The sequence below is a fragment of the Macaca nemestrina genome, chromosome 10 (assembly GCF_043159975.1).
Source record: "Macaca nemestrina isolate mMacNem1 chromosome 10, mMacNem.hap1, whole genome shotgun sequence".
In the NCBI taxonomy this organism is placed as follows: domain Eukaryota; kingdom Metazoa; phylum Chordata; class Mammalia; order Primates; family Cercopithecidae; genus Macaca; species Macaca nemestrina.
This window is the reverse complement of record NC_092134.1, coordinates 64,053,153-64,078,174: the sequence shown is the minus strand read 5'-3', so window position 1 is coordinate 64,078,174 and position 25,022 is coordinate 64,053,153. Positions and strand designations below refer to the sequence as shown.

The 25,022-nt window shown below is 38.8% G+C and overlaps 1 protein-coding gene across 1 annotated transcript; it reads left to right on the top strand.

Moving 5' to 3' along the window:
- The first annotated feature begins 216 nt into the window (after window positions 1-216).
- Window positions 217-23,891, top strand: LOC105473397 (YEATS domain containing 4). The gene is made up of 7 exons (XM_011727202.2): window positions 217-502; window positions 3,729-3,848; window positions 6,276-6,342; window positions 6,432-6,526; window positions 11,393-11,485; window positions 11,767-11,854; window positions 23,148-23,891. The coding sequence occupies exons 1-7, from the start codon at window positions 452-454 to the stop codon at window positions 23,315-23,317; spliced, it is 684 nt and encodes a 227-aa protein (XP_011725504.1). The 5' UTR covers window positions 217-451; the 3' UTR covers window positions 23,318-23,891.
- The last annotated feature ends 1,131 nt before the right edge of the window (window positions 23,892-25,022 follow it).

Below are 25,022 nucleotides of genomic sequence, written 5' to 3'. Positions count from 1 at the left end.
TGTGCTGGGTGCTTGGTAGGATCTTTCAATGTGGAAACTCATATTCTTAACATCTGGACAACTTTCTGAACTCATTTATTATTTCCTTCCTTTCATTTTTTTTGGTTTGGAACTCCTGTACTGGTCTTGCGATGTGACTGCAGCCGCCAGGCGCGTGCGCAGTGTACACTGCGTGCGCACAAGCGAGCCCGTTGCGCCTGCGCACGGTGCCGCCGTCGCCCCTCCTTCCGCTGCGCTCTCCACCTGCGCGGGGCTGAATGGCCTTTGGGAGCGCTGTCGGCCTGAGGAGTTGACGGTTAGTCAGCGTTACAAGCCTTAGTAACTCGCCCTCCCTCGGCCAGAAACCCTCCGCCTGGGCCCGCGCGAGAGGAGCGCGGCCTCTGAGGGGAGCGGCGACCCCGCCAGCCCCGGTCTCTTTCCCTGGCGGCGGCGGCTTCTTCCGTGGGACAATATGTTCAAGAGAATGGCCGAATTTGGGCCTGACTCCGGCGGGAGAGTAAAGGTCAGTGCCCGGACCGCCCCTCTTCCGGGGTGGCTCTCCCGCCCCGGCTCCTCCCTGAGCGGCACGGGGAGGTCGCACTGGGTTTCCTTTCGCGCCTTCTCTCCTAGGGTTTGAACCGTGGTTTCAAGGCGGAGAGCGAGTCAGAGCCATTGAGTGAAAAAACGGCGTTCATTGGGCCCCAACTTCCTCGCGTCACTGCCAACTCCCATCCCCGCCAAAAACCAAACAAATCAGTGGTGGCTTGGGGAAACCTGGACGTGGCTGCCGAGGAAACGTGCGAGTCCGAGGGCTGGGAAAGCTCAGCTTGGTGCACATTCGCTGCCAATCTAGGTTATTGGTAAAGCGGTGACGCCACCCCCCTGGTGTGAGGATAACAATAACTAGCCAACAGTCGCTGAGCGCTCACCCGCAGTATTTCCCAGTGCGGTAACTGAGGCACCGAGGCATACGAAGGCTAAGAAAATTTGCCGGAGTTCATGGTGTTCAGAAAGCCCCAAAGCAGGGGCATAACACTGCCTGGCACATGGGGAACATTCAGTAAATGTCAACTTCTTTTGTTTTTAGTGAAATTATCATAGAGCCTAGCGTAATGTTTGACATTGTGTCATTTCCCTCACACATCCCCTGGCACGTTAATTTTTTTTTTTTTTTTTTTTTTTTTTTTTTTTTTTTTGAGACGAAGTGTCGCTCTTGTTGCCCAGGCTGGAGCGCAATGGCGCGATCTCGGCTCACTGCAACCTCCGCCTCTCGGGTTCAAGCGATTCTCCTGCCTCAGCCCCCCAAGTAGCTGGGATCACAGGTGCCCGCCACCACGCCCGGCTAATTTTTGTATATTTAGTAAAGACAGGGTTTCACCATGTTGACAGCTGGTCTTGAACTTCTGACCTCACATGATCCACCCCACCTTGGCCTTCCAAAGTGGTGAGATTACACGTGTGAGCCACCGCGTCCGGCCCTGCACGTTGATTTTTAAGGCAGGGCCCACTGGCTCCTGATAAAACAACTATTTGTACCCCATCTGATTTTTATTTGTAGAGGAAAGGAAATTTTTCTTTAAAAAGAATCAACCATGGCCGGGCGCGGTGGCTCACGCCTGTAATCCCAGCACTTTGGGAGGCCGAGGTGGGTGGATCACCTGAGGTAAGGAGTTCGAGACCAGGCTGGTCAACATGGTGAAACCCCGTCTCTACTAAAACTACAAAAATTAGCCGGGCGTGGTGGAGGGCGCCTGTAATCCCAGCTACTTGGGAGGCTGAGGCAGGAGAGTTGCTTGAACCTGGGAGGCGGAGGTTGCAGTGAGCTGAGATCGTGCCACTGCACTCTAGCCTGGGCGACAGAGCAAGACTCTGTTTCTTCAAAAAATAATAATAATAATTAGTAGGTTTTAAAAATACCTATCTGTGTCTTTTTTTTTTTTTTTTTTTTTTTTTTGAGACGAAGTGTTGCTCTTGTTGCCCAGGCTGGAGTGCAATGGCGCGATCTCGGCTCACCGCAACTTCCACCTCATGGATACAAGCGATTCCCCTGCCTCAGCCTCCTGAATAGCTGGGATTACAGGCATGCGCCACCATGCCCAGCTAATTTTGTATTTTTAGTAGAGACGGGGGTTTCACCGTGTTGGTCAGGCTGGTCTCCAACTCCTGACCTCAGGTGATCCACCTGCCTTGGCCTCCCAAAGTGCTGGGATTACAGGCGTGAGCCACCGTGCCTGGCCGCTTTTCTTCATTTCTTATTGTTGTTGGTTACACTCACTCAGCACTTTTCACATGTGGAAAATCTTGCTCTTTGTCCTTCAGATACATTTCTGTAACTGAGCCATTGGTTTCAGATTCATGTGCAACATTCAATATTTTCACTTAATTTGAAATTTTTTATCTTTCCGTCATAATCTGTCAATACTCACTGCCTTTGCACTTATCAGATATAAGAAATATGTATGTTAAACTAAGGACAAATGTAGCAAACATGTCATCAGCCATTATTTAACAAGCTTCAGGCCGGGCGCGGTGGCTCAAGCTTGTAATCCCAGCACTTTGGGAGGCCGAGACGGGTGGATCACGAGGTCAGGAGATCCAGACCATCCTGGCTAACATGGTGAAACCCCGTCTCTACTAAAAAATACAAAAAAACTAGCCGGGCGAGGTGGCCGGCGCCTGTAGTCCCAGCTACTCGGGAGGCTGAGGCAGGAGAATGGCATAAACCCGGAAGGCGGAGCTTGCAGTGAGCTGAGATCCGGCCACTGCACTCCAGCCCAGTTGACAGAGCGAGACTCCGTCTCAAAAAAAAAAACAAAAAAAACAAAAAAAAACAAGCTTCAGTCATCCAAGTGACACTTGGCCATTTTTGCCATGTCTGAATTCAACTGTAATATTTATTGTAACATTTACATTTAAATCAATTTATTTTTTAAACGTCTTTTTCTAAACGTTAATGTTTTTGAAATTGTAGGGTGGGGTTTTTTTTTTGTTTTTGAAGACAGAGTCTCGCTGTGTCGCCCAGGCTGGAGTGCAATGGTATAATCTCGGCTCACTGCAACCTCCACCTCCCAGGTTCAAGCAATTCTCCTGCTTCAGCTTCCCAAGTAGCTGGGATTACAGATGCACACCACCACACCCAGCTAATTTTTGTATTTTTAGTAGAGACGGGGTTTCACCATGTGGGCCAGGCTGGTCTTGAACCCCCTGACCTCAGGTGAAACACCCGCCTTGGTGAAATTGTAGGTTTTAATTTCTAGTTACAGTTATTATTATTTTTAATACTGATTAAACACATAAGTAAAAAAGTGAAAAATGACCTTTATTCTACCTCTCACAAATTACTCTTAATATTTACACTATGCTTTGGGAAACACTGCCACAGATTGGGTGATACGGACATTACCACAGGTGATGCCAGTCAGAATTGGCAATTTTTATTTCAATGCCTAGCTTTCAGGTGTTTAAGTAAAAGGCCTTTTGCATTTCTTTTAACAAAACTCTCAAAACGCTTTACGTGATAATTTAAATAAAAGCATTTTCAAAGAGGGAGCATTGTGATTATTCTGGTGATTTTTGTGTTAATATGAAATGAGGATAAGTGTCTGAAATTGATTTGAGAGAAATCCATTTTATAAGCAAACTATAGATTGTTAGACTGCCATTCTTTAAAACAAGTTTTCAGAGCTCTTATTCTGCTTATTTAGCTAATGGTACAATGTTCATTTATTTTAAAATTATTTTTCTTTTAGGGTGTTACTATCGTTAAACCAATAGTTTATGGTAATGTTGCTCGGTATTTTGGAAAGAAAAGAGAAGAAGATGGGCACACTCATCAGTGGACAGTATATGTAAAACCATATAGAAATGAGGTAGGCACTCGTTTTTTCTGTAACCGTTTTGCTTAAAGTTGTCTGTAATTTGTTTTGCTTAAAGACAACCTGTAATTTTTTATAGTAACTTTCTGATTATAAAATTGGTCCATTGTAGGAATGTTGTCAAAAAGTTTTTGAAAAAATAGAGAACCGTCATCTTCATGTGATACTAGAATTCAATTTTCCAAAAATGTTTCCTAATTAAAATTGAGATAAGAATTATTATACTATAAATATAGTACATCTTCCTAACATCATGTCTCAAGTTAACATAGTATTTAATCAGGAGTTTCAGGAATAAGCAGCTAATCCTTAAAGTGATAATGTGGTAATAAGACCATCAAAATATGTGAAAGACAGCTCTGCTGTGTCATCCGATTGCTAGTAATTTTGTTTCACTGTGGAGTCTTTAATGCCTGGAACATAGCCAGTATATAGTAGGTATTTAACTGATATTTATTGAGTGAGTAAATTATTCCTCCATTTAAAATCCTTCAAAGTCCACCCAAAAATTTGCATATGAGTATTGATACCAGTGTAATTCATAATAGCCAAAAAGTGGAAACAATTCATCTATCAACTGATGAATGGATAAATAAAATGTGGTATATCCATACAATTGAATATTATCAGGCAATAAAAAGTAAAGTACTGATAAAGTAAAGATGCTACTACATGGATGAAACTTGAAAGCATTATGCTAAGTAAAAGAAGCTAGATATAAAAAAGGCCACATATTATATGCTTTTATTTATATGAGATGTCCAGAAGGGGCAAATCCATAGACAAAGAAAATAGATAAGTGGTTGCTAGTGGGTGGGGCAGAAGGAGTATTGAGGTAAGTGCTAATGGATATGGCTTTCTTTTGTGTGATAAAAATGTTCTAAAATTGTAGTGATTCTTTTTTTTTTGAGACGGAGTCTCGCTCTGTCGCCTAGGCTGGACTGCAGTGGCCGGATCTCAGCTCACTGCAAGCTCCGCCTCCCGGGTTCCCGCCATTCTCCTGCCTCAGCCTCCCGAGTAGCTGGGACCACAGGCGCCGCCACCACGCCGGGCTAATTTTTTGTATTTTTTAGTAGAGACGGGGTTTCACCTTGTTAGCCAGGATGGTCTCGATCTCCTGACTTCGTGATCCGCCCGTCTCGGCCTCCCAAAGTGCTGGGATTACAGGCTTGAGCCACCGCGCCCGGCTAATTGTAGTGATTCTTATGAGACTCTGTAAATATAACTAAAAACCACTGGCTAGGCAAAATGTCTCATTCCTGTAATCTCAGCACTTTGGGAGGCCCAAGCGGGAGGATCACTTGAGCCCAAGAGTTTGAGACCAGACTGGGAACATAGTAAGACTCCATCTCTACAGAAAAAAAAAGGTATCATTATGGTAAGATTCCAGTTTCTAATAAAGTTAGATATGAATTCCATATCTAATAAAGTTAGATATGAATGTAGATATAAGTAATTTAAAAATTCCTAAAAGTAAATTAAAAGGTTAATAAACATTACTATTGAATGTGACTTATTGCTTTCCATTTTTTATTCTTCTATAATGAATTATATATTTTAAAAGCCACCTTCGCCAACAGAAGCCCCTTTATTTGCCATAACTAATGAATATACTTCTGTACTTTAAAATAAAGTTAAGAAAATGAGGAGTTTTTGTACTCAACAGTCTTAGATTGCTTTAAATTAGTTGTCCTTAGCTTTATGTAATGTAATTTTTTGTTTGTTTGTTTGTTTGAGATGGAGTTTCTCTCTTGTTGCCCAGGCTGGAATGCAATGTCGTGATCTCGGCTTACTGCAACCTCCGCCTCCTGGGTTCAGGTGATTCTCCTGCCTCAGCCTCCTGAGTAGCTGGGATTACAGGCGCCCACCACCATGCTTGGCTAATTTTTTGTATTTTTAGTAGAGATGGCGTTTTACCATGTTGGCCAGGCTGATCTCGAACTCCTGACCTCAGGTGATCCACCTGCCTTGGCCTCCCAGAGTGCTGGGATTACAGGCGTGAGCCACCGTGCCTGGCCTTTGTGATATAATTTTGTTCTTTGAAATTAACTATAGATTTGCCTTATATTTCTGTAATAGTACCAAATATGTACTGTTGTTTTAATGAAAAAAATCAAAATTGATTTAGAATATTATCTATAGAGGTTTATGAAAACAAGATTTGCCAAAAAAAGTGAATTTGGGACATGTATTTTTATATATTACAAATTATGAAAGAATTCAACACAGCCTTCCTTTGTTTTTGTTTTTTAAAAAAAGCAAAATAGCTTCCCAGGTATAATTCATATTTTTTAGAAAATTAGATTCCATAAAATTTGAAGGGAAGTATGTGTTTTATAAAATTAAGTATATATGCTCAGTGTATTTTTTTCCAAGTTTTCATTTGTAGATCATAAAACTAATTAATTCCTTATATTTTAGGATATGTCAGCATATGTGAAGAAAATCCAGTTTAAATTACATGAAAGCTATGGCAATCCTTTAAGAGGTACAATATAGTCTTTTGATTCACAATATCCAAAGTTAAAAATGGCTAGAAAACTAAACCGATAATTTACTATTTTTTTCTGTCTTTAGTTGTTACTAAACCTCCATATGAAATTACTGAAACAGGATGGGGTGAATTCGAAATAATCATCAAAATATTTTTCATTGACCCTAATGAAAGACCTGTGAGTAGCATTAATCTTTGTAAATATAAAATAGATTTCTTTGTAAATATGAAAATGCAATATACTTAATGAATAGGGTTCATTCAGATGTGTTTTATGTAAATTTATGGCACAATGTATCTTGCCATGAGTTAAGTTTTTCATTTTTAAATGTAGTGCCTTTCAAAATCCTTTTTTTTCAAGTATGGAAAGAAAACATATAATATGAACATATATTGGAAAGAAACCATGGAAATCAGATGATTACTGCAGCAAAAATACTTAAAACTATTATTATCATTTGGTTATTAGTAATAAACAAGTTGAGCCCACATGCTGTGTAAAATGGTTTTTATAGTTTTTGGTAGTTAAACCCTAAGAAACAGTGTTTTGCTTTTTTAAACTGTCATCAGTACTAGTGCTTCATTTTATATCTTATTTATGAGTCTTTATTTTTATAGCCACTGGCTTTTTCATCTTTTGATCTCTTCTTATCAGATTGTTACTTGATAATGTAAAAAAAATCCCTCCAGGCTTTTGCATTGATCCTTCAGCAAGGATATTAGGTTGTGATATCCTCATTTTAGAGATCAGGATACCAAGGCCAGAGGTCAAGTCACTGCTCAAAAACACTCAGTTAATTATGGTAGAGCTAGTTTTCGAGCCCAGATATTTGCATTCATACCTTTTTCTAGTATTTTTTCTTTTGAGTAAAACTACTAGGCCTTTTTTTTTTTCTTAAGCCCGTAGGGTCAAAACTCAGTAATGGCTCTCACATTCCACATATGTGACTGGGTTTTAACTCCAGTTTCAAGGCTTTCACATTCATCACCATTTTATCTTGTTAGAATCATATCATTCTTTTAGCACCAGACATTTACATTTTAATTATCAGATTATATTTTTTAAACTGTGTATGTATTTTTAAAGGAGCGGAATATCACCTGGACCAGTATTTCGGCAAACCGGTTCCTAACTGGCTGCATCAGAAACACCTGAAGTGCTTGTGTATTTATTTATTTATTATTGTGAAGTGCTTTTTAAAAATTCAAACTCCTAGACGTCACCTTTTGGAGAGTCTGATTCAGTAGGTTTGGAATGAGGCCAGCACCCCAGGTGATTTTGATGCACAGTGAGATTTGGGACCCATTGACGTAGACTTACTCTTCCCTTCCTACGTAGGAATTTATTTAGGCAATCTCTCAAATGAAAATCTAGTTTGGGCTTGCATATCTCCAATGTGGAGAATTAACTTATGTCACTAAGTAAAACATTCTATTCAAGGTTGGGGTAGTTTTAGTTTTAAGAAAGCTGTACTTCGTTACACTTCCCTGAACCTTTTACTGATTACTATTCCTACATTAGTTTCCTTTTCTCATGAGTAAGCATCCATAGCTCATTTAAACATTTTTTGTGTTTTCATGTGATGAAGTTTTTAGATCTCCTACTGTCCATGTTGGCCTTCAGGAAAACACACTTGTTATATTTTGTTTGGCAAGAATTTTTTTTTTTCTTTTGAGACAGAGTTACACTCTGCTGCCCAGGCTGGAGTACAGTGGCATAAACATAACTCACTGCAGCCTCCACTTTCTGGCCTCAAACTCCTTCTGCCTCAGCCTCCCCAGTAGATGGGACCACAGATGCATGCCACCACGCTGTGCTAATTTTTTATTTTCTGTAGAGATGAGGGCTCGCTATGTTGCCCAGGCTGATCTCAAACTCCTGGACTCAAGCAGTCCTCTCGCCTTGCCCTCCCAAGGTGCTGGGATTACAGGCATGAGCCACCATGACCAGCCAAGAAATTATTAAATGTTATATCTGTTATTTGCAAGATGTTGTTTAAGGGACTGAGAAGGATACAAAAATGAGACACTGACCTTATTGAGAATTGTTTATTAGGGAAAAGAGAGCGTAGAATTTAGCAGATGTTGAGAGGGAGAGAGAAGCAGCCCGTGATGTTACTAGAGTAGAAACTCTTTTTAACTTTGTAAGATTGCTCTGTTTTCATTTTTATTTTGAGAATATGCTGCCTTACCTCCCTGTCTCCTCATCTGTTACCCCTTATCCCCAGTTGGAAAATAAATCTGTGAAAGAAATCATTATATCCTGTAACCTCATTATGAGACAGCTCCTGAAGTCACTCTTAGAAAGGTAAAACAATATAACCTATTGCACTGCTGTAGTGATTAATCTATTGAATAGATTCCCATATAGATCTACATAGGCCTCAGTTTTATTCTCTAAAAAACATTGTAGTTTTTTTTTAGTATTATTTAACTATTGTACTTTTTCAATAGTTGGCTCTTACAGAAAATGTCAAATGAAGATTTATTTAAAATGTGTAAGAAAGACAACTTGGTTGGAAGGTAACTTGTGATTTACTTCTGTTACCCAGTAACCTATTATACAGATCAAGCTACTATAAAAAGAATGGTTGTTTCTAAAAGCAAAATGCCAAATTGAGTTTTCATTCCTAGAAATAGTGATTTCTAGGCAAGTATAGGCAGTTTCATTGTTCTAAGAATTTTCAAACAGCACTCAAAATTAGAGACATCTGTCTTGAAATGTTTTTATTGCCTATATCTGCATGAATGCCTCTGGAAGTCTGAATAATAAATTTAGGGAAGGACAGTTTTATGATGTAATTGTAAGAATTTTTTAATTATAAAAGTCAGATGTGCACATGATTTTAAGAGAAGATTTTTGAAATAAATGTGAGTCTTCTGTATTAGTTTTCTGGTACCACAAACTGTGGGATTAAAACAACAGAAGTTGATTCCCACAGATCTGGAGGCTACAAGTCCGAAATCAAGGTGTTGGCCATGTTTTTTCCAAAGCCTTTAGGGGAGCATCTTTCCTTGCCTCTTCCAGCCCCAGATGTTCCTTGGCTTTTGGCAACATATCTCTAATATCTTCCTCCATTGTCACATGGCCTTATCTTTCTCCCTGGTCTCTGTGTCTTCTTCTCTTAGAAGGACACCAGTCATATTGGATTATGGTCCACCCTAATGACTTCATCGTAATTACACCTACAAAGACCCTATTTCCAAATAATCACATCCACAGGTACTGAGAATTAGGGCTTCATATCTTTTGCCTGCATTTGTAGTCCCAGTTACTTGGGAGGCTGAGGCAGGAGGATCATTTGAGCTCAGGAATTCAAGACCAGCCGGGGCAACGTGGTAAGACCTCATCTCAAAACAAAATATACCTTTTGCAGGGAGGTCACAATTCAGCCCATAACGTCTTCTTTATCCCATCTTTGACCTCTTTTCCAAGAAAACTACTTTTTAACAGTTACCTGTTTTCAATTCATCTAGAAATTACTCACTCCCATGCATTTCATATATTTGAATCCCTAATGTTGGATTTCTCAACTTCAGATAGTATCTTTCAGTGCATAATGATTATAGATGATCCTTTTTCTTCCTCTTTCCAAGTTTCCTTTTTACATTTTGCTGAAGGAATTTTTTTCAGAAAGGATGCCTGAGAAATAAACTTTCAGAACCATTGCCCATCTGAAATGTCCTTATTTTTTCTTCATACTTCATTGTTGGGGAGAAAAATTCTAGGCACTAAAGGTAAATATGCTTTCTTGCCTATGAGTGGAAAGAGAAGGCAAGGTCAAGAGGCCCAGCTACCCCATAGCGTTCTTAACTTTGATACTTGCCAACTCTGAGCTTGGAGCACTGTAGGGCTTCTGGGAGCTCTGGCTCCCACCTCTGAGGCAGTTTTCTTAAGTTTTCAAGTTGTGGTTTTTCTCTGTTATTGTTTATTATCCTTCTTGGTAGACTCATCTGCTTTCTGTCTGTTCGAGAAATTTGTTAAATTATTTGCTTTAAATAATTTGATATGTAATTCATGCTCTCTTATTTTGCAGATTGTCTGTCTTTACTGTTATTTTAGTAGAATTCTGTGCATTTCCCTCCTCCCCTTTCTACATTGTTAGTGCATCATCTAGAGCCTGGAAGATGTCCTTTAAGTGGGATATTTCCGTTTGCTGAGCCATGTCCAGGGAAATCTGACACTCTATTAATTGAGCTAAATTGTCTTTATGGGGAGTTGATCGTGCTTGTTTAAATCCAGTTGCAAGGAATTTTATATTTTCTGACTTTTTCAGTGTACCGTTCCTTGCTCCCTATTTCGTGACTTTTTTGGAGAATAGCATTCTCTTACAATTATGTTAACTAACTTTTTGGAAAATTATTTGAGGTCTCTGGTTTTCAGAACTTCAACATGAACTCTGATGTTTTCCCAACTAGATTTTATTTTGCTAAAATAATCACACATTGTGCTGCAAAGCTTTTCCCTTGATGTCTTACTATACTTGTTTTAAAGTATTTGAAGACATGTTGCTCTTCCCAAAGTGAATTATTACTGACCAACTTTTTATTTATTTATTATGTCATTTATGTAATAATCTTATAGATCCCCAAAGAAATTATCTTGCCCTCACTGAACTTTTTCATTCCTTTTAAAAGTATCAAATCTTTTATTCCCCACAGTAAATTTGTAAACTCTAATCTTCAAAAGCAGTTGTCACAACCTACTTGTGTAAGTAAAATAATTCATCTTTTAGTGATTTCTCAGTTTAATTTCTATAGCTTTATCTTGTGTTATTTTTATAGTTTCCTCTCTAGAGATTCTTGAACAGATTCTTCATTAGCCTCTAAAGAATATTCATGTTAGGTAGATATGAATATATCTACTAGGAAAATAAAGGTACAGAAAATTTGGGTGATTTGCTGCAATCAGTTGCAGTTGAAACAAGATCATGAATTTGACATGTATATACTTACTTCAGTCTCTAATTCAGTTTGAAAAATGCCAGTGTCTTGTGATGATAAAAACCATTGCACAGATGTGACATCTGTTTTTATTTCACAGGTAACCCTGTATCATTTGCTAAAGCTGTTTCAATCAGATACCAATGCAATGCTGGGGAAAAAGACAGTGGTTTCAGAGTTCTATGATGAAATGGTAAAAATATTTTATAATGACGGGTTTTTTTTTTGTTTTTTTTGTTTTTTTTTTTTTTGAGACGGAGTCTTGCTCTGTCGCCCAGGCTGGAGTGCGGTGGCGCGATCTCGGCTCACTGCAAGCTCCGCCTCCCGGGCCCACGCCATTCTCCTGCCTCAGCCTCCCGAGTAGCTGGGACCACAGGCGCCCGCCACCGTGTCCGGCTATAATGATAGTTTCAAAAGCATTTGAAGTTGGAGAACTTTGAAGTTATTGGGTTTTTGTTCATTCTATCCCATTAGATATTTCAAGACCCAACAGCAATGATGCAACAATTATTGACAACATCTCGTCAGCTAACATTAGGAGCCTATAAGCATGAAACAGAATGTAAGTGCCATGCATTCCTAATTCTGAAAAATAATGTATTCTGTAATGGTGAAAGGGTTGTATGATTAGTGCCTTTTAAACTTTAAAAAAAATGATATAGGTAAGTTTTTTAGGTGTTAAAAAACAGTTTGTATTACAGTAGAACATGTAAGAAGGATGTTTTAAATTGTTCCTAAGTAGGACTACTTTCAAGAAGGGTGAAAGACAGCCTCTCACATTCTCTGAAGTACTGTTTGTCTGTTTTATTCCCTAATTACATTTAAGTATAGTTTTTCATTAGTCTTGCTTAGCCTATCATTTTCTGTTGACTAATCTTTGCTAACAAAATCCGTGTGACGGACCTTGCAGAGCGTAATTATACTTTTATGTACTGTGAGCTAGTTTATCTTGTATTTTTGCCGATGTCATTTTACATAGTTTTAGATTAATGCTCAAGTATTGACTACCTGAATGCCACATTGATAATCGGTCATGTTGTATTTTCTCTCTAAGCTGATATGGTCTCAGAATCCTGTACACATTAATCCGTGCGTGTATTCTCAGTCATTTGCAATTAGCATTTAATATGAAATCTATTTGCCATCCCTGTGTTAACATTTATGTCACTGTTCAGTCATTTCTTTGATCATTCATTCATTACAATATATAGTGAGTACCAGTTACATGCCAAGCTTTGTTCTAGGTGCTAGGTGCTGAGGTTGGAGCAGTGTCCGAATCAGACAAAAAGCCCTATCCTCATGGGCCCTACATTCTAGTGGGAGGAAAACAGGTATTAAATAAACAGAACAAGGAAGTATAAGGTAGTGATTAGGTGCTACGGAGACAAAGTGGGGCAGGGAGCATCTTTGGTGGGAGGAGGTGGTTGGAGTTTTAGATACTAATACCAAAATATCAGTCAGGAAATGCTTTCTGAGCATTTGGAGACCTAAAGGAGTAAAGGAGTGATCTAAGGGAAAGATGTTATATGTAGAGGGAGCAGTGAGGACGAAGGCCCTCAGGTAAGTGAATGGCTGAAAAACAACAAGAAGTCCAGTGTGACTAGAGTAGAGTGAACAAGAGGACAAGGAGTGGGAGATGAGATCAGAGAGGTTAACAGGGGACTAGGTCATGTAGGGACTTGTGGGTAACTATGAGGACTTCAGATTATTAAACTGAGATGTGAAGTCATTTTTGAGTTTTGAGCAAAGGAATGAGTTTCTGTGGGTATATAGTAGGTGTATGTATTTGCTGGGTACATGGGATATTTTGATACGGGCATACAATGTCTAAAGATTATATCCAGGAAATGAGATATCCATCACCTCAAGCATTTACCCTTTTTGTTACAAATAATCCAAATATACTCTTTTAGTTACTTTTAAATGTACAATTACATTATTATTGACTATAGTCATCCTGTTGTGCTATCAAATACTTAATCTTATTCATTCTTTATATTTTTTGTACCAATAACCATCCTTCACCCACCTACCCACTATGCTTCCCAGCCTCTGGTAACTGTTATTCTACTCTGTTTTCTCTATCTCATGAGTTCAGTTTTTGTTTGTTTTTTGAGACAGAGCCTCGCTCTGTTGGCCTGGCTGGAGTGCAGTGGCACGATCTCGGCTCACTGCAACCTCTGTCTCCCAGGCTCAAGTGATTCTTCTGCCTCAGCCTCCCGAGTAGCTGGGATTACAGGCGTATACCATCACGCCTGAGTAATTTTTTTTTTTGTATTTTTAGTAGAGACAGGGTTTCACTATGTTGGCCAAGCTGGTCTCGAACTCCTGACCTCAGGTATTCCACCCACCTCAGCCTCCCAGAGTGCTGGGATTACAGGCATGAGCCACTGTGCCCAGCCTAGTTGTTTTAATTTTTAGCTCCCACAAATAAATGAGAATATATGATGTTTATCTTTCTGTCCCTGGCTTACTTCACTTAACATAATGACTTTCAGTTCCATCCATGTTGTTTGGAATGATAGGATTTCATTCCTTTTTTATAGCTGAATAGTACTCTATTGTGTATATGTACCATATTTTCTTTATCCATTCATCTGTTGATGGACACTTGGGTTGCTTTCAAATCTTGGCTCTTTTGAATAGTGCTGCGATAAACATAAACATGGAAGTGCAGATATCTTTTTGATATACTGACTTATTTTCTTTTGGATATATACCTAGCAGTGGGATTGCTGGATCATATAGCTCTATTTTTAGTTTTTTGAGGAACCTCCAAACTGTTGACCATATTGGTTTTACTAATTTACATTCCTACCAACAGTGTATAAGGATTCCCTTTTCTCTGCATCCTTGCTATTTGTTATTGCCTATCTTTTTGATAAAAGCCATTTTAACAGGCATGAGATGACATCTCATTGTAGTTTTAATTTGCATTTTTCTGATGATCAGTGATGTTGAGCACCTTTTCATATACCTGTTTGCCATTTGTATGTCATCTTTTGATAAATGTCTATTCAGATCTTTTTCCCATTTTAAAATCAGATTCTTAAGGAGTTGTTTGAGCTCCTTATATATTCTGATTATTAATTCTTTGACAGATGGGTAGTTTGCAGATATTTTCTCCCATTCTGTGTGTTGTCTCTTCACTTTGTTGATTGTTTCCTTTGTGGTACAGAAGTTTTTTAACTTGATGTGATCCCGTTAATCCATTTTTGCCTTGGTTGCCTGTGTTTATAGGGTATTACACAAGAAATCTTCGCCCAGTCCAATGTCTTAGAGAGTTTCCCCAGTGTTTTCTTTAGTAGTTTAATAGTTTGAAATCTTAGTCTTTAATCCATTTTAATTTGATTTTTGTATATGGCAAGAGATAGGAGTCTAGTTTCATTCTTCTGCATATGGATATCCAGATTTCCTGGCACCATTTATTGAAGAGACCATTTTTTCCCCCAAGTGTATGTTCTTGGCACCTTTGTCAAAAATGAGTTCCCTGTAGGTGTGTGGATTTGTTTCTGGGTTCTCTAGTCTGTTCCGTTGGCTTATGTGTCTCTTTTTCTGCAAGTACCATGCTATTGTGGTTACTGTAGTTCTGTAATGTAATTTGAAGTTGGGTGATTCCTCCAGTTTTATTCTTTTTGCTGAGGATAACTTTGGCTATTCTGGATCTTTTGTGGTTCCACATAAATTTCAGGGTTTTTTTTTTTCTATTTCTGTGGAGAATGTCATTTGTATTTTGATAGGGATTGCATTGAATCTGTAGATTGCTTTGGGAACCAGGACTGGTTCCTTCTCTTCAAGGCACTGGGTTCTCTTCTGGCCCAGGGTGTGTCTGGAAATGTCTGGGAGCTAAGGCCTGGGGCCTCACAACTCTGCCCAATGCCCTATCCTACTATGGCTGAGCTGCTATCCAAGTTGCAAGACAAAGTCATCTTTTCACTTTCCTCTCCTCAAGTGGAAGGGAGAGGATCTCTTTCAGAGCCATGAGCTGTGTTGCCTGGGGCTGGGGGAGGAGTGGTGCAAGCACCCTTAGCTGCCCCAGCTGGTGTCTCACTAAGCCAGGTGTCCCCCAAGTCTACTGGTGTCAAGCACAGCACTCGCCTTGCCTAAGAGTTGCAGTCCTTGTGGCCTAGATGGCCTTTCAAGTTTATTTAGGACCCCAGAGCACTTTATCCCAAGGGGGTGAGGCTTGAGGCTTGCCAGAACTCAAGTTTTGACCACAGGGATGGGCAGTTCTCTGGATAGGGCGTGTAAATACTCTGTGGGCGCTAGCTGAGTTCTGCCCAGTGTTGGGAGCACTGTGTTCTAATGCAAAGTCCCCCAATCACTGTGCTCTCCCTCTCTTAAGTGCACAGATTCTCTCTTCGCACTGTGCAGCCGCTGCTGGGGGTGAGGGAGGGGTGGTGTTGGAAATTCAGTACTGTCTTTCCTATCCTCTTCGGCACCTCTTTCAGTGATATGAAGATAAAACCAGGTACTGTGATCGTTCACCTGATTTTTCCTTCTTATCAAGATGCTCTTTTGTGTAGATATGTGTCAAATTTGGTATTCCTGTTGGGAGGACAATTGGTAGAGGCTTCTGTTCCACCATCTTGCTCCACTTCCTCCCCAAACTAACATCACCCTGGTTCTGCAAAGCAGATGTAATAGAAGGAGAAGTTGTAGTGTGGAGGCTGTCTCAATAATTCAGATTTGGTAGAATGGTGGCTTGGACCAGAGTGATAGCAATGGGAGAAGACATTAGATTTTGGACCTGTTTTGAAAATAGGTACAGTAGGATTTGCTGATCCTTTGAATAATGAGGTATTGGAGAAAGACAAGCAAAGGATGACTTACATGGTTTTGGGCCTGAGGAACTCCAAAAAAGTCATTGCTTTTTACACAGATGGTTTTGCGATTCAGAGTATAGCTTTGACTGGCCAGGTGTGATGGCTCATGCCTATAATCGCAGCACTTTATGGGGGCCAGCGTGAGAGGATTGCCTGAGCCCAGGACTTCAAGACTAGCCTGAGCAATGTAGTGAAACCCCATCTCTACAAAAAATTTTTTAAAAATCTTCTGAGTGTGGTGGCACATTCCTGTAGCACCAGCTACTCAGGAGGCTGAGGTGGGAGGATTACTTGAGCCCAGGAGGGCAAGGCTTTAATGAGCTGTTATCATGCCACTGCATGCCAGACTGAGCAATACAGCAAGATTCTGTCTCAAAAAAAAAAGTGCAAGTTTGGACATGATGGGTGTGGGATGCCTGTAAGACATGTAAGTTGAGATGTTGAGAAGGATGTTGCACACTGGCATTCAAAGAGAGGAGAGGTCTAGGCTGGAGACATAAATTTGAAAGTTAATAGAATTGTAAATTATGAGACCAAATGGTATCATCAAAGGAGTAAGTAAAGATAGAAAAGAGGTCCAAAGACTGAGAGACATGGGCACTCCAAAATTTAAAAATTGAGGAGATAACCAGCAAAGGGAATGAAGAACAAACAGCGAATATGGAGGGAGAAAAACTAGGTGCATGTAATGTCCTCAAAGCTGAATGAGAAAAGTATATCAAGAACTAGAGAGTGTCTAATATTGCTGGTAGGTCAATTAAGATGAGGGCCCAGTAATTGGATAGAGTAAGATGGAGCTCCTTGATGATCTTAACAGGAGCAGTGTAAGGAGAATAGTAAGGTCAGAAGATCAATTGAAGTGGATAAGAGAATATCAGATGAGATAAATTGGAGACAGACAATATAGACAACTCTGTCTTGAAGCCTGGCTGTAAAGGGGAGGAGAAGTCTTTGAAGCAGTAGCCAAAGCAAGATACGGGGTCAAGAGGGTATTGTTTTCAGGGGGAAATAAACCAGTATATTTGTAGGCTGAAAGGGAGTGATCCAATAAAAGAAGAGGTGGAGGGATGGTAATGAAGTGGGGAGGGAATTGCTGTTTAACAATTAGTGGTTATAGCAGTGTTTTGTTTATATTTTCATAAAACACTTGGTTAGGACTTAAAAGATCTGGGTACTATTTATAATTTTGCAACTTGGGTAGTCATTGAAAATTTGTATGCTTTAATTTCTATATCTGCAAAAAATGTTATGAACATAAAAACAGTTAAGTATATGATCACTTTGAAAAGGTAAAAAGCACTAGTGTGCTTCATTATTGATCACTCTCTTCTTTCTCTCATACCATGAAATGTGCCCATGCATGGTGGAAAATTCTCTTTCAAAATTCAAGTGCTCACATTTTTCTGTTTTTGACAAAACTATTATTTATTTATGTATAACAAGTAGGTATAAATAATGTATTTTGTGAAAAGGCTGTAAATCTGTTTCGATGTGTTAAATCTTATGTATGGAGCTGTATAACCTTGGGAGGTTTTTATCAATAAATTACATTTTCTGTATGATCTTTAGTTCATTTTCTTAACAGTACCAAATCAATAAGGGAGAAAAGTCTAATTCCATAAATGGTGTTGGCATAATTGGTAAGCTTTTGGGAGGAAAACTTAATTTTGATCATCACTTTATAGTACTTACCAAAACAAATTCCAGTTTCGTTAAATATATTTAAATGTTTTTTGAAAATCAGTCAGCCTGTTTTTCGAAAAATTAGATTACTGGCTATCCTGGCTAGGGAGGACTTTCTAAATTTAAAGTGTTAGGAAAAATCACATTAAAAGAAGGATAGACTTTATTAGATATATTTAATTTCTACATTTCAAAAAGGCAAAGAAGAAAAGTTTGCAGAAAATATGGCAAAGAATTAATTTTTTTAATGCTAAAATTGATAAATGGAAAAACATGTTAAACCTCAGTAGATAAATAGGCGGAAGATATGGACAGACAGACAGAATAAGAGATCACCAGTAAATAAAATGATAAAATATTTGGCCCTGCTAATAACTTTAAGAATGCAAACCAAACAGTAATGAATGACTACATTTGTCCTATCAAATTAGCAAAAGGATTTTTTTTTCCCCCTAGAGACAGGGTCTCACTCTGTCACTCAGGCTGGGTTGCAGTGGTGTGATCATAGCTCACTGCAGCCTCAAACTCGTGGGCTCACATGATCGTCCTGCCTTGGCTTCCCAAGCAGTAGCTAGGACTACAGTTACGTGTCACCACGTCTGGCAATTTTTTTTTTTTTTTTGTAGAGGCAGAGTTCTCCCACCTCAGCCTCCCAAAGTACTGACATTACAGGCACGAATCACCGTGCCAGCCAGGAATTTTTAATAGTTGTACCGATTAAGAATATGGTAAACTTTGCATTCTCATGAATTGTTTTGTGAGTATAAATTTAGCTTTTTAGGAAAGCTATCTGGGAATGTTAATCAAAGGTCTAAAAAATGTATGTATAGTTTTAACAATTTGAGGGCATATGATAGTCAATATTTAGTAATAATAAAATATCCGACTTAGTGCTTACTATTTGTACTCTTCTGAGTCTGTGTATATATAAACTCACTTAATTCTATAACAACTTTATTAGGTAATATTTAGAAAAGGAAACCAAGGTACAAGGAGGTTAAGAAACTTGCCCAGGGTCACACAGCTAGTTAGTAGTAGAATCAGAACTTGATCCCCGGCAGTCCTCAGAACTTAGGCTCCAAAAATTTAATAGTATTTTTATAGAGAATATTTATTATGGAGTATATTGGAAGTTTATTTAAGCACTAATGATCTAGGTTTTTAGTTACTTCTTCAAGAAGTAATAAAAATGATAGTGAACACTTACTGAGAGTTTACTATGTACCTGTCAAGCACTTTCCCTTTCTTAACTTGTTGAATACTCTAAATAATCCTAGGAGGGCGATACTATGACTAGCACCATTTTGTAGGTAAAGACTCTAGAAAGATTTGATAACTTGCCCAAAATTACCCAGTAGAGCCTGCATTTTAAACCCCAAATCTGTCCGCTTAATTAATAAGTTGTAAAAAGCCTGATAGTCTGTCTCCTAACCAGTAATTTGAACTGACTTTGTAAAAGTAGTAATTCTTTGGATTTGTTTTCTCGAAATTGAGACTTCATTGGGAAATTAAAAACAGAAACTTTTCTTTTTTTGTGTAAGCATTTAACACATAGGAAGCAGAACACTGGAACAAGCTAAAAGAAGTTTTAAAATGTTTTCCCCCAGGATCTCATTGCTAACTAACTCAAGTCTTCTTCCAAACATCTAGTGCCCTTCGCAGTCTTACAAGTTGTCAAAAATAAAAGTATCATGAATCAAACAACATGAATCTATGTTACATCTACAGTGAATGCCGTCCTTCTGACAATTGAGTTAATCAGGTCTCCCTGGCTAGTTTTAAAACTACCACTTATAGCTATACAGGACTCCTTGTTTTTATGCTGCTTCCTGGGCCTGTATGCCCACTTCATTTACCTAACTCCTTTCTCATTGTTTAAAATTTAGTTTAGATGTTACTACTGCCAAGCAGCCCCCCTTCATAAAACTCACCCTTTCTACTTGATTTGAATCCAATCTACTCTTGTTGTTCCCTATGATTACCTCATGACATTAGTGCATTTTTTTCTTACCTGTTTCCTGCCTCTGTAGCCCAGCATCTAACAAAGTGCATATCATTCAGTGTGTTTTTTAAATTGATGTGGGGAGAGAGGGTACAGGGGAATACAAATTTCTGCATAGTAAAAAGCACTGGGAACAAACTCTAAAGACTGACAAGCCATAGAAAATGTACTCATGTCACACATGACTAGTTTCTTAACATACTGTAGTCCCCCTTTATCTGGAGAGGACACGTTCCAAGAACCCCAGTGGATCCCTGAAACTGCAGATAGTACCAAGCCCTATATACTGTTTTTTCCTGTACATATATACCTATGATAAAGTTTAATTTATAAATTAGGCACAATAAAAGATTAACAATGATAATTAATAAAATAGAATTGTAACAATGAACTCTAATAACAGTTATGTAAATGTGTGCTCTTCCCCCACCCCACCCCCCAAAAAATCTTATTCTACTGTACTCACCTGTTTTCAGACCGCTGTTGACAGTGGGTAACTGTAAGCATGGAAACTGAAACCATGGATGAGGGGGGACTACTGTATAAAGCTGTGTATAGCTCTTATGAATCAATAAGAAAGGCCAATAACCCAATAGGAAAATGAGCAAAGGGAAAACAGATCATTTGTAGAAAGGGAGAAATGTCTCAAACATTATAAAAAAGATGAGTCAGCCCCAGTAGTAATAAGATGAATGCAAATTAAGACTACACTGAAATACTGTTTTTAACCTTTCAGGTTAGGTAAGACCAAAAAGTTGATGCAGTAGGGAAACAGACACAATGCTGATGGGATTATAAATTGGTAGATCCTTTTGAGTTGCTTAACATTATTCCAGAATTACAAGTACATATATATTCTTTTCTAGGAATTTATCCTACAAATATACTAAAATGATTATTCACAGCATACACATTATTGCATTTTTTGTAAAAGAAAAAATGGAGATACTCTGAATGTACATCAATAGGGGGCAGACTAAATGAATTGTGTATATCCATTCAATTAGGTCCTCTGTAGTCATTAAAAAGAATAAGACAGCTCTGTGTTATAGGATGAGCTTCCACATATAATGTTAAGTGAAACAGCAAGGTGCAAAACAGTGTGTATAGAATGATACCACTTGTGTTGGGAAGAAGAAGAAACTGCACTTGGGTATATGCTTTGTATATCAGCAGACTATTTCTGGGAAGATATCAGAGAACCCAACAGTGATTATTTCTGGGAAGATATCAGAGAACCCAACAGTGATCATCTCTGGGAAGAAGCACTGATTGATCGTGGCAGGCTGGGGAACAAGTGTAGTAGAAGGGCATATTTTTTCACTATCTACTGTTTTTAACCTTTTAATTTGTAATTTTGTATGTACTACCTATGTATAAATACAATCTTTAAAAGAATGAAAAGAATTACGAAGTAAAATATGAATTGTTTTGGCAGTCACTAAAAGCAAGTCGCTAGCAATGAGCAAAATAAGGAGAGAACTCATTAATATTTATTGCATGTTTTTTATGTGTTAGATGCTTTACATATAATTACTTCATGTAATCCTTGTAAATCCTCTGAGAAATACCTAGTTTTAACTGTATCATATAGACAAAGAGATTGATGGAGCCTTAGAAATGTCAGTATTCAGCTAATAAGGGAGCAAGGGTTTATTTGAACTCAGGTCTTTTCTGATTCCATAGTTGGGTTTTTTCCCACCAAAATATAAGTATACTTTAATAGCGAGCAGCAGCAGTTACCAAAAATGTCCACAAGATGGAAATGTTAGACACAAGAAGATATTTTTCTTTGTAAAACATCATGCTACATATCCAAGTGGCATATTTAAATAGATGTGTCCTGTTTTGCAGTAATGTTTCTTTAGTACTTTGTCCTGGATAGTTTCAAATATCATTTAATGTTTCTCTGTTCTCATAACAATAGTTGATAGGGCTTTTTCTGTACCAGGCAGTATTCTGGGTACTTTGCATAAATTAATTCATTAAGTCTTCTTAACAGGTTGGGTGTGGTGGCTCACACATGTAATCCCAGCTGCTTAGGAGGCTGAGGTGGGAGGATCACTTGAACCCAGGAGTCAGAGTTTGCAGTGAGCCAAGATCACACCACTGCACTCCAGCCTGGGTGACAGAGTAAGATCCTGTCTCAAAAATTTTCTCAACAAATAATATTATGAAGTATTTGCCATTATCATTTCTGTTTCATAAGTGAGGAACATAGGTGAAGTAGCTTACAGTGTCACAACTCGTAAGTTGCAGAGCTGGGATTCAGCTTTTAGCAGTTATTCCTACCTCTTTGAAAAAAAAAAGGTATTTGCTTGTTTTGATAGTGTGATTTTGTTTATAAAAGTCTCACCTGGGCCAGGTGCAGTGGCTCACGCCTGTAACCCCGCACTTTGGAAGGCCAAGGAGGGTGGATTGCCTGAACTCAGGAGTTCGCAATCAGCCTGGGCAACATGGTAAAACCCCTTCTCTACTGAAATACAAAAAATTAGCAGGGCGTGGCAGCATGTACCTGTAGTCCCAACTACTCGGGAGGCTGAGGCAGGAGAATTGCTTGAACCTTAGAGGCAGAGGTTGCAGTGAGCCGAGATTGTGCCACTGCACTCCAGCCTGGGCGACAGAGTGAGACTCCATCTCAAAAAAAAAAAAAAAAAAAGTTTCACCTGTATATAAATTTAAGAATACGTGTAGTTAGCACTTCTCTCCTCCCCCCCGGCCACCTCCTTTAAGACAGACTCTCACTCTATCGCCCAGACTGGAGTGCACTAGCAACATCTTAGCTCACTGCAACCTCTGCCTCCCAAGTTCAAGTGATTCTCATGCCTCAGCCACCAGAGTAGCTGGGATTACAGGTGTGCACCACCACGCCCTGCTAATTTTGTATTTTTGGTAAAGACAAGATTTTGCCATGTTGGCCAGATTGGTTTCGAACTCCTGGCCTCAAGTGATCCACCTGCCTTAGCCTCCCAAGGTACTAAGATTACAGGCATAAGCCACTGCACCCAGTCACCTCTTATTAGCTGATATATCTTGGGTTTGTGTGCCCCCTTATTTCAATCTTAGTATGTGTATGGAAAAAAGGACATTATGTCTTAAAATTTTAACTGTGAGTTGGTGATCAGAATTTCATTTTTAGTTGTAGTAAACATCTTAGATCCTCTCTTGGGAATTCAGACATTCTTCCCCTACCCCAACCTACACCCATGTTTAATGTTGTAATTCTTAAGTTATCCATATTTCATTATGGAAACATTGTCGCCAGGAAATGCCATATTTATTACCCTATCATATATCTTAAACATGTGAGAAAAATACTTTAGTAAAATATTTGTTTTCTTTAGTTGCAGAGCTTGAAGTGAAAACCAGAGAAAAATTAGAAGCTGCTAAGAAAAAAACAAGCTTTGAGATTGCAGAGCTTAAGGAGAGATTAAAAGCAAGTCGTGAAACTATAAATTGTTTAAAAAATGAAATCAGAAAACTTGAAGAAGATGACCAAGCAAAAGACATATAAACAGTTCTCATGAGAACTTGGTAGTAAGCTAAACTGAAAATAAGGTGGGCTTCACTGGAGAAATGGACTTACTGCAAATGCTATGACGTTTCTTAGAGGAACTTCATATATAGCTGTTGACCATGAATTTCTCAGCAATAGGAATTTGTACTATTTAAGCAATCTTTAATGGAAAGTACATGTGTAAGAATGGATGCATATACATTTTTACCATTTTACCAACCCATTTTAAGGAAATTCTATGATATTAAGCGCAATTTTAAAAAATGTTTATTGTAGTATATGTATAGCTTATTACCCTTTTGACAGGCATCAGCATTTCATTATAAAGTATTACTTGTACAAATTTTGTACTTCTCTAGTAGTTAGAATTAGTGATAAACTTAATGTATATATTTAATTTCTTCAAGTTCTTACCTGCCCCCACCCTATCTTTTTTCTATATGATGTGTCCAGTAAGTAGTCAATAAATGTAGTTTATTGATCCTATTTCTCCCTCCTGATCTGTTTCTTCCTCTTTGAAGACTTTCTGGAACACCCTCAATACAATTAAAGTATCTTTATAGTATTGTGATCTCACATCTCTTATTGGCACTCATTGTCGCATATAGAAGCTCTTTGATGGTAAAGATTATATCGTAAGTTTTGTTCTGCCTATCACAGTGTCATTATTCTTCACATACAAATGTATTAATTCTTAGGGGCCAGGCACGGTGGCTCACGCCTGTAATACCAGCACTTTGGGAATCCAAGGTGGGCGGATCACCTGAGGTCAGGAGTTCGAGACCAGCCTGGCCAACATGGTAAAACCCCATCTCTACTAAAAATACAAAAATTAGCCGGGCATGGTGGTACATGCCTGTAATCCCAACTACTTGGGAGGCTGAGGCAGGAGAATTGCTTGAACTCAGGAGGCAGAGGTTGCAATGAGCCGAGATCACGCCACTGCACTCCAGCCTGGGTAGCAGAATGAGACTTCATCTCAAACAAACAAACAAAAAAAGTTAAGTATTTCATAGAGACATATGGGAAGCAGCTACAGCTGTGCATTAGCTTCATGCACTACTCCCACCCTCTCCTCTTTAGCCTCTTCTGTTCAAATCCACACAGCAAGTCCTCTACTTTTGGACTCATCTAATTTAACATTCATTAATACCTAATCTTTAAAGGTATGTTGGCTGAACCATCTTGGCAACCTAGGAACAAAAATACTTTCTTATCTGTCTGCCCTGATGGATTGGTTACTTTTTACTTTGTGGCTTTATTTTTTAAAGTTGTGACTTTTACAATTATTATGGAGGATGTACAAAGGCCTCTGTGGTCTGAAATTTCGGCCAGAGCCCTCTGAGGCTTGGTACTGGTACTTTTAATTGTGCCAAGCATCATTCATTTTTCTCTGCACCTTTTATCCCCATGCCTACCTACCAGGCTCATCATGCTAAGATTCCCCACACTACAGCATAGGACCTGGGGATAGATCAGGAAAATGACATGAGGGAAAGCCCCATTCTACTTGAGGCGTTGGCACAGGCAATCATTATTCTAGTTAGCCCCCCAAGAATGTATTGGTTCATAAAACTAAAGTCCATGTAGGTAGGTCTGACTTTATGCATATGCATACAAGGGTTCAAAATATGTGCTCATGGCTCAGTCTTACTCTACTGGCTCTTATTTCTTTGTTGGCTTTAATCTTGGTGGAATTTCA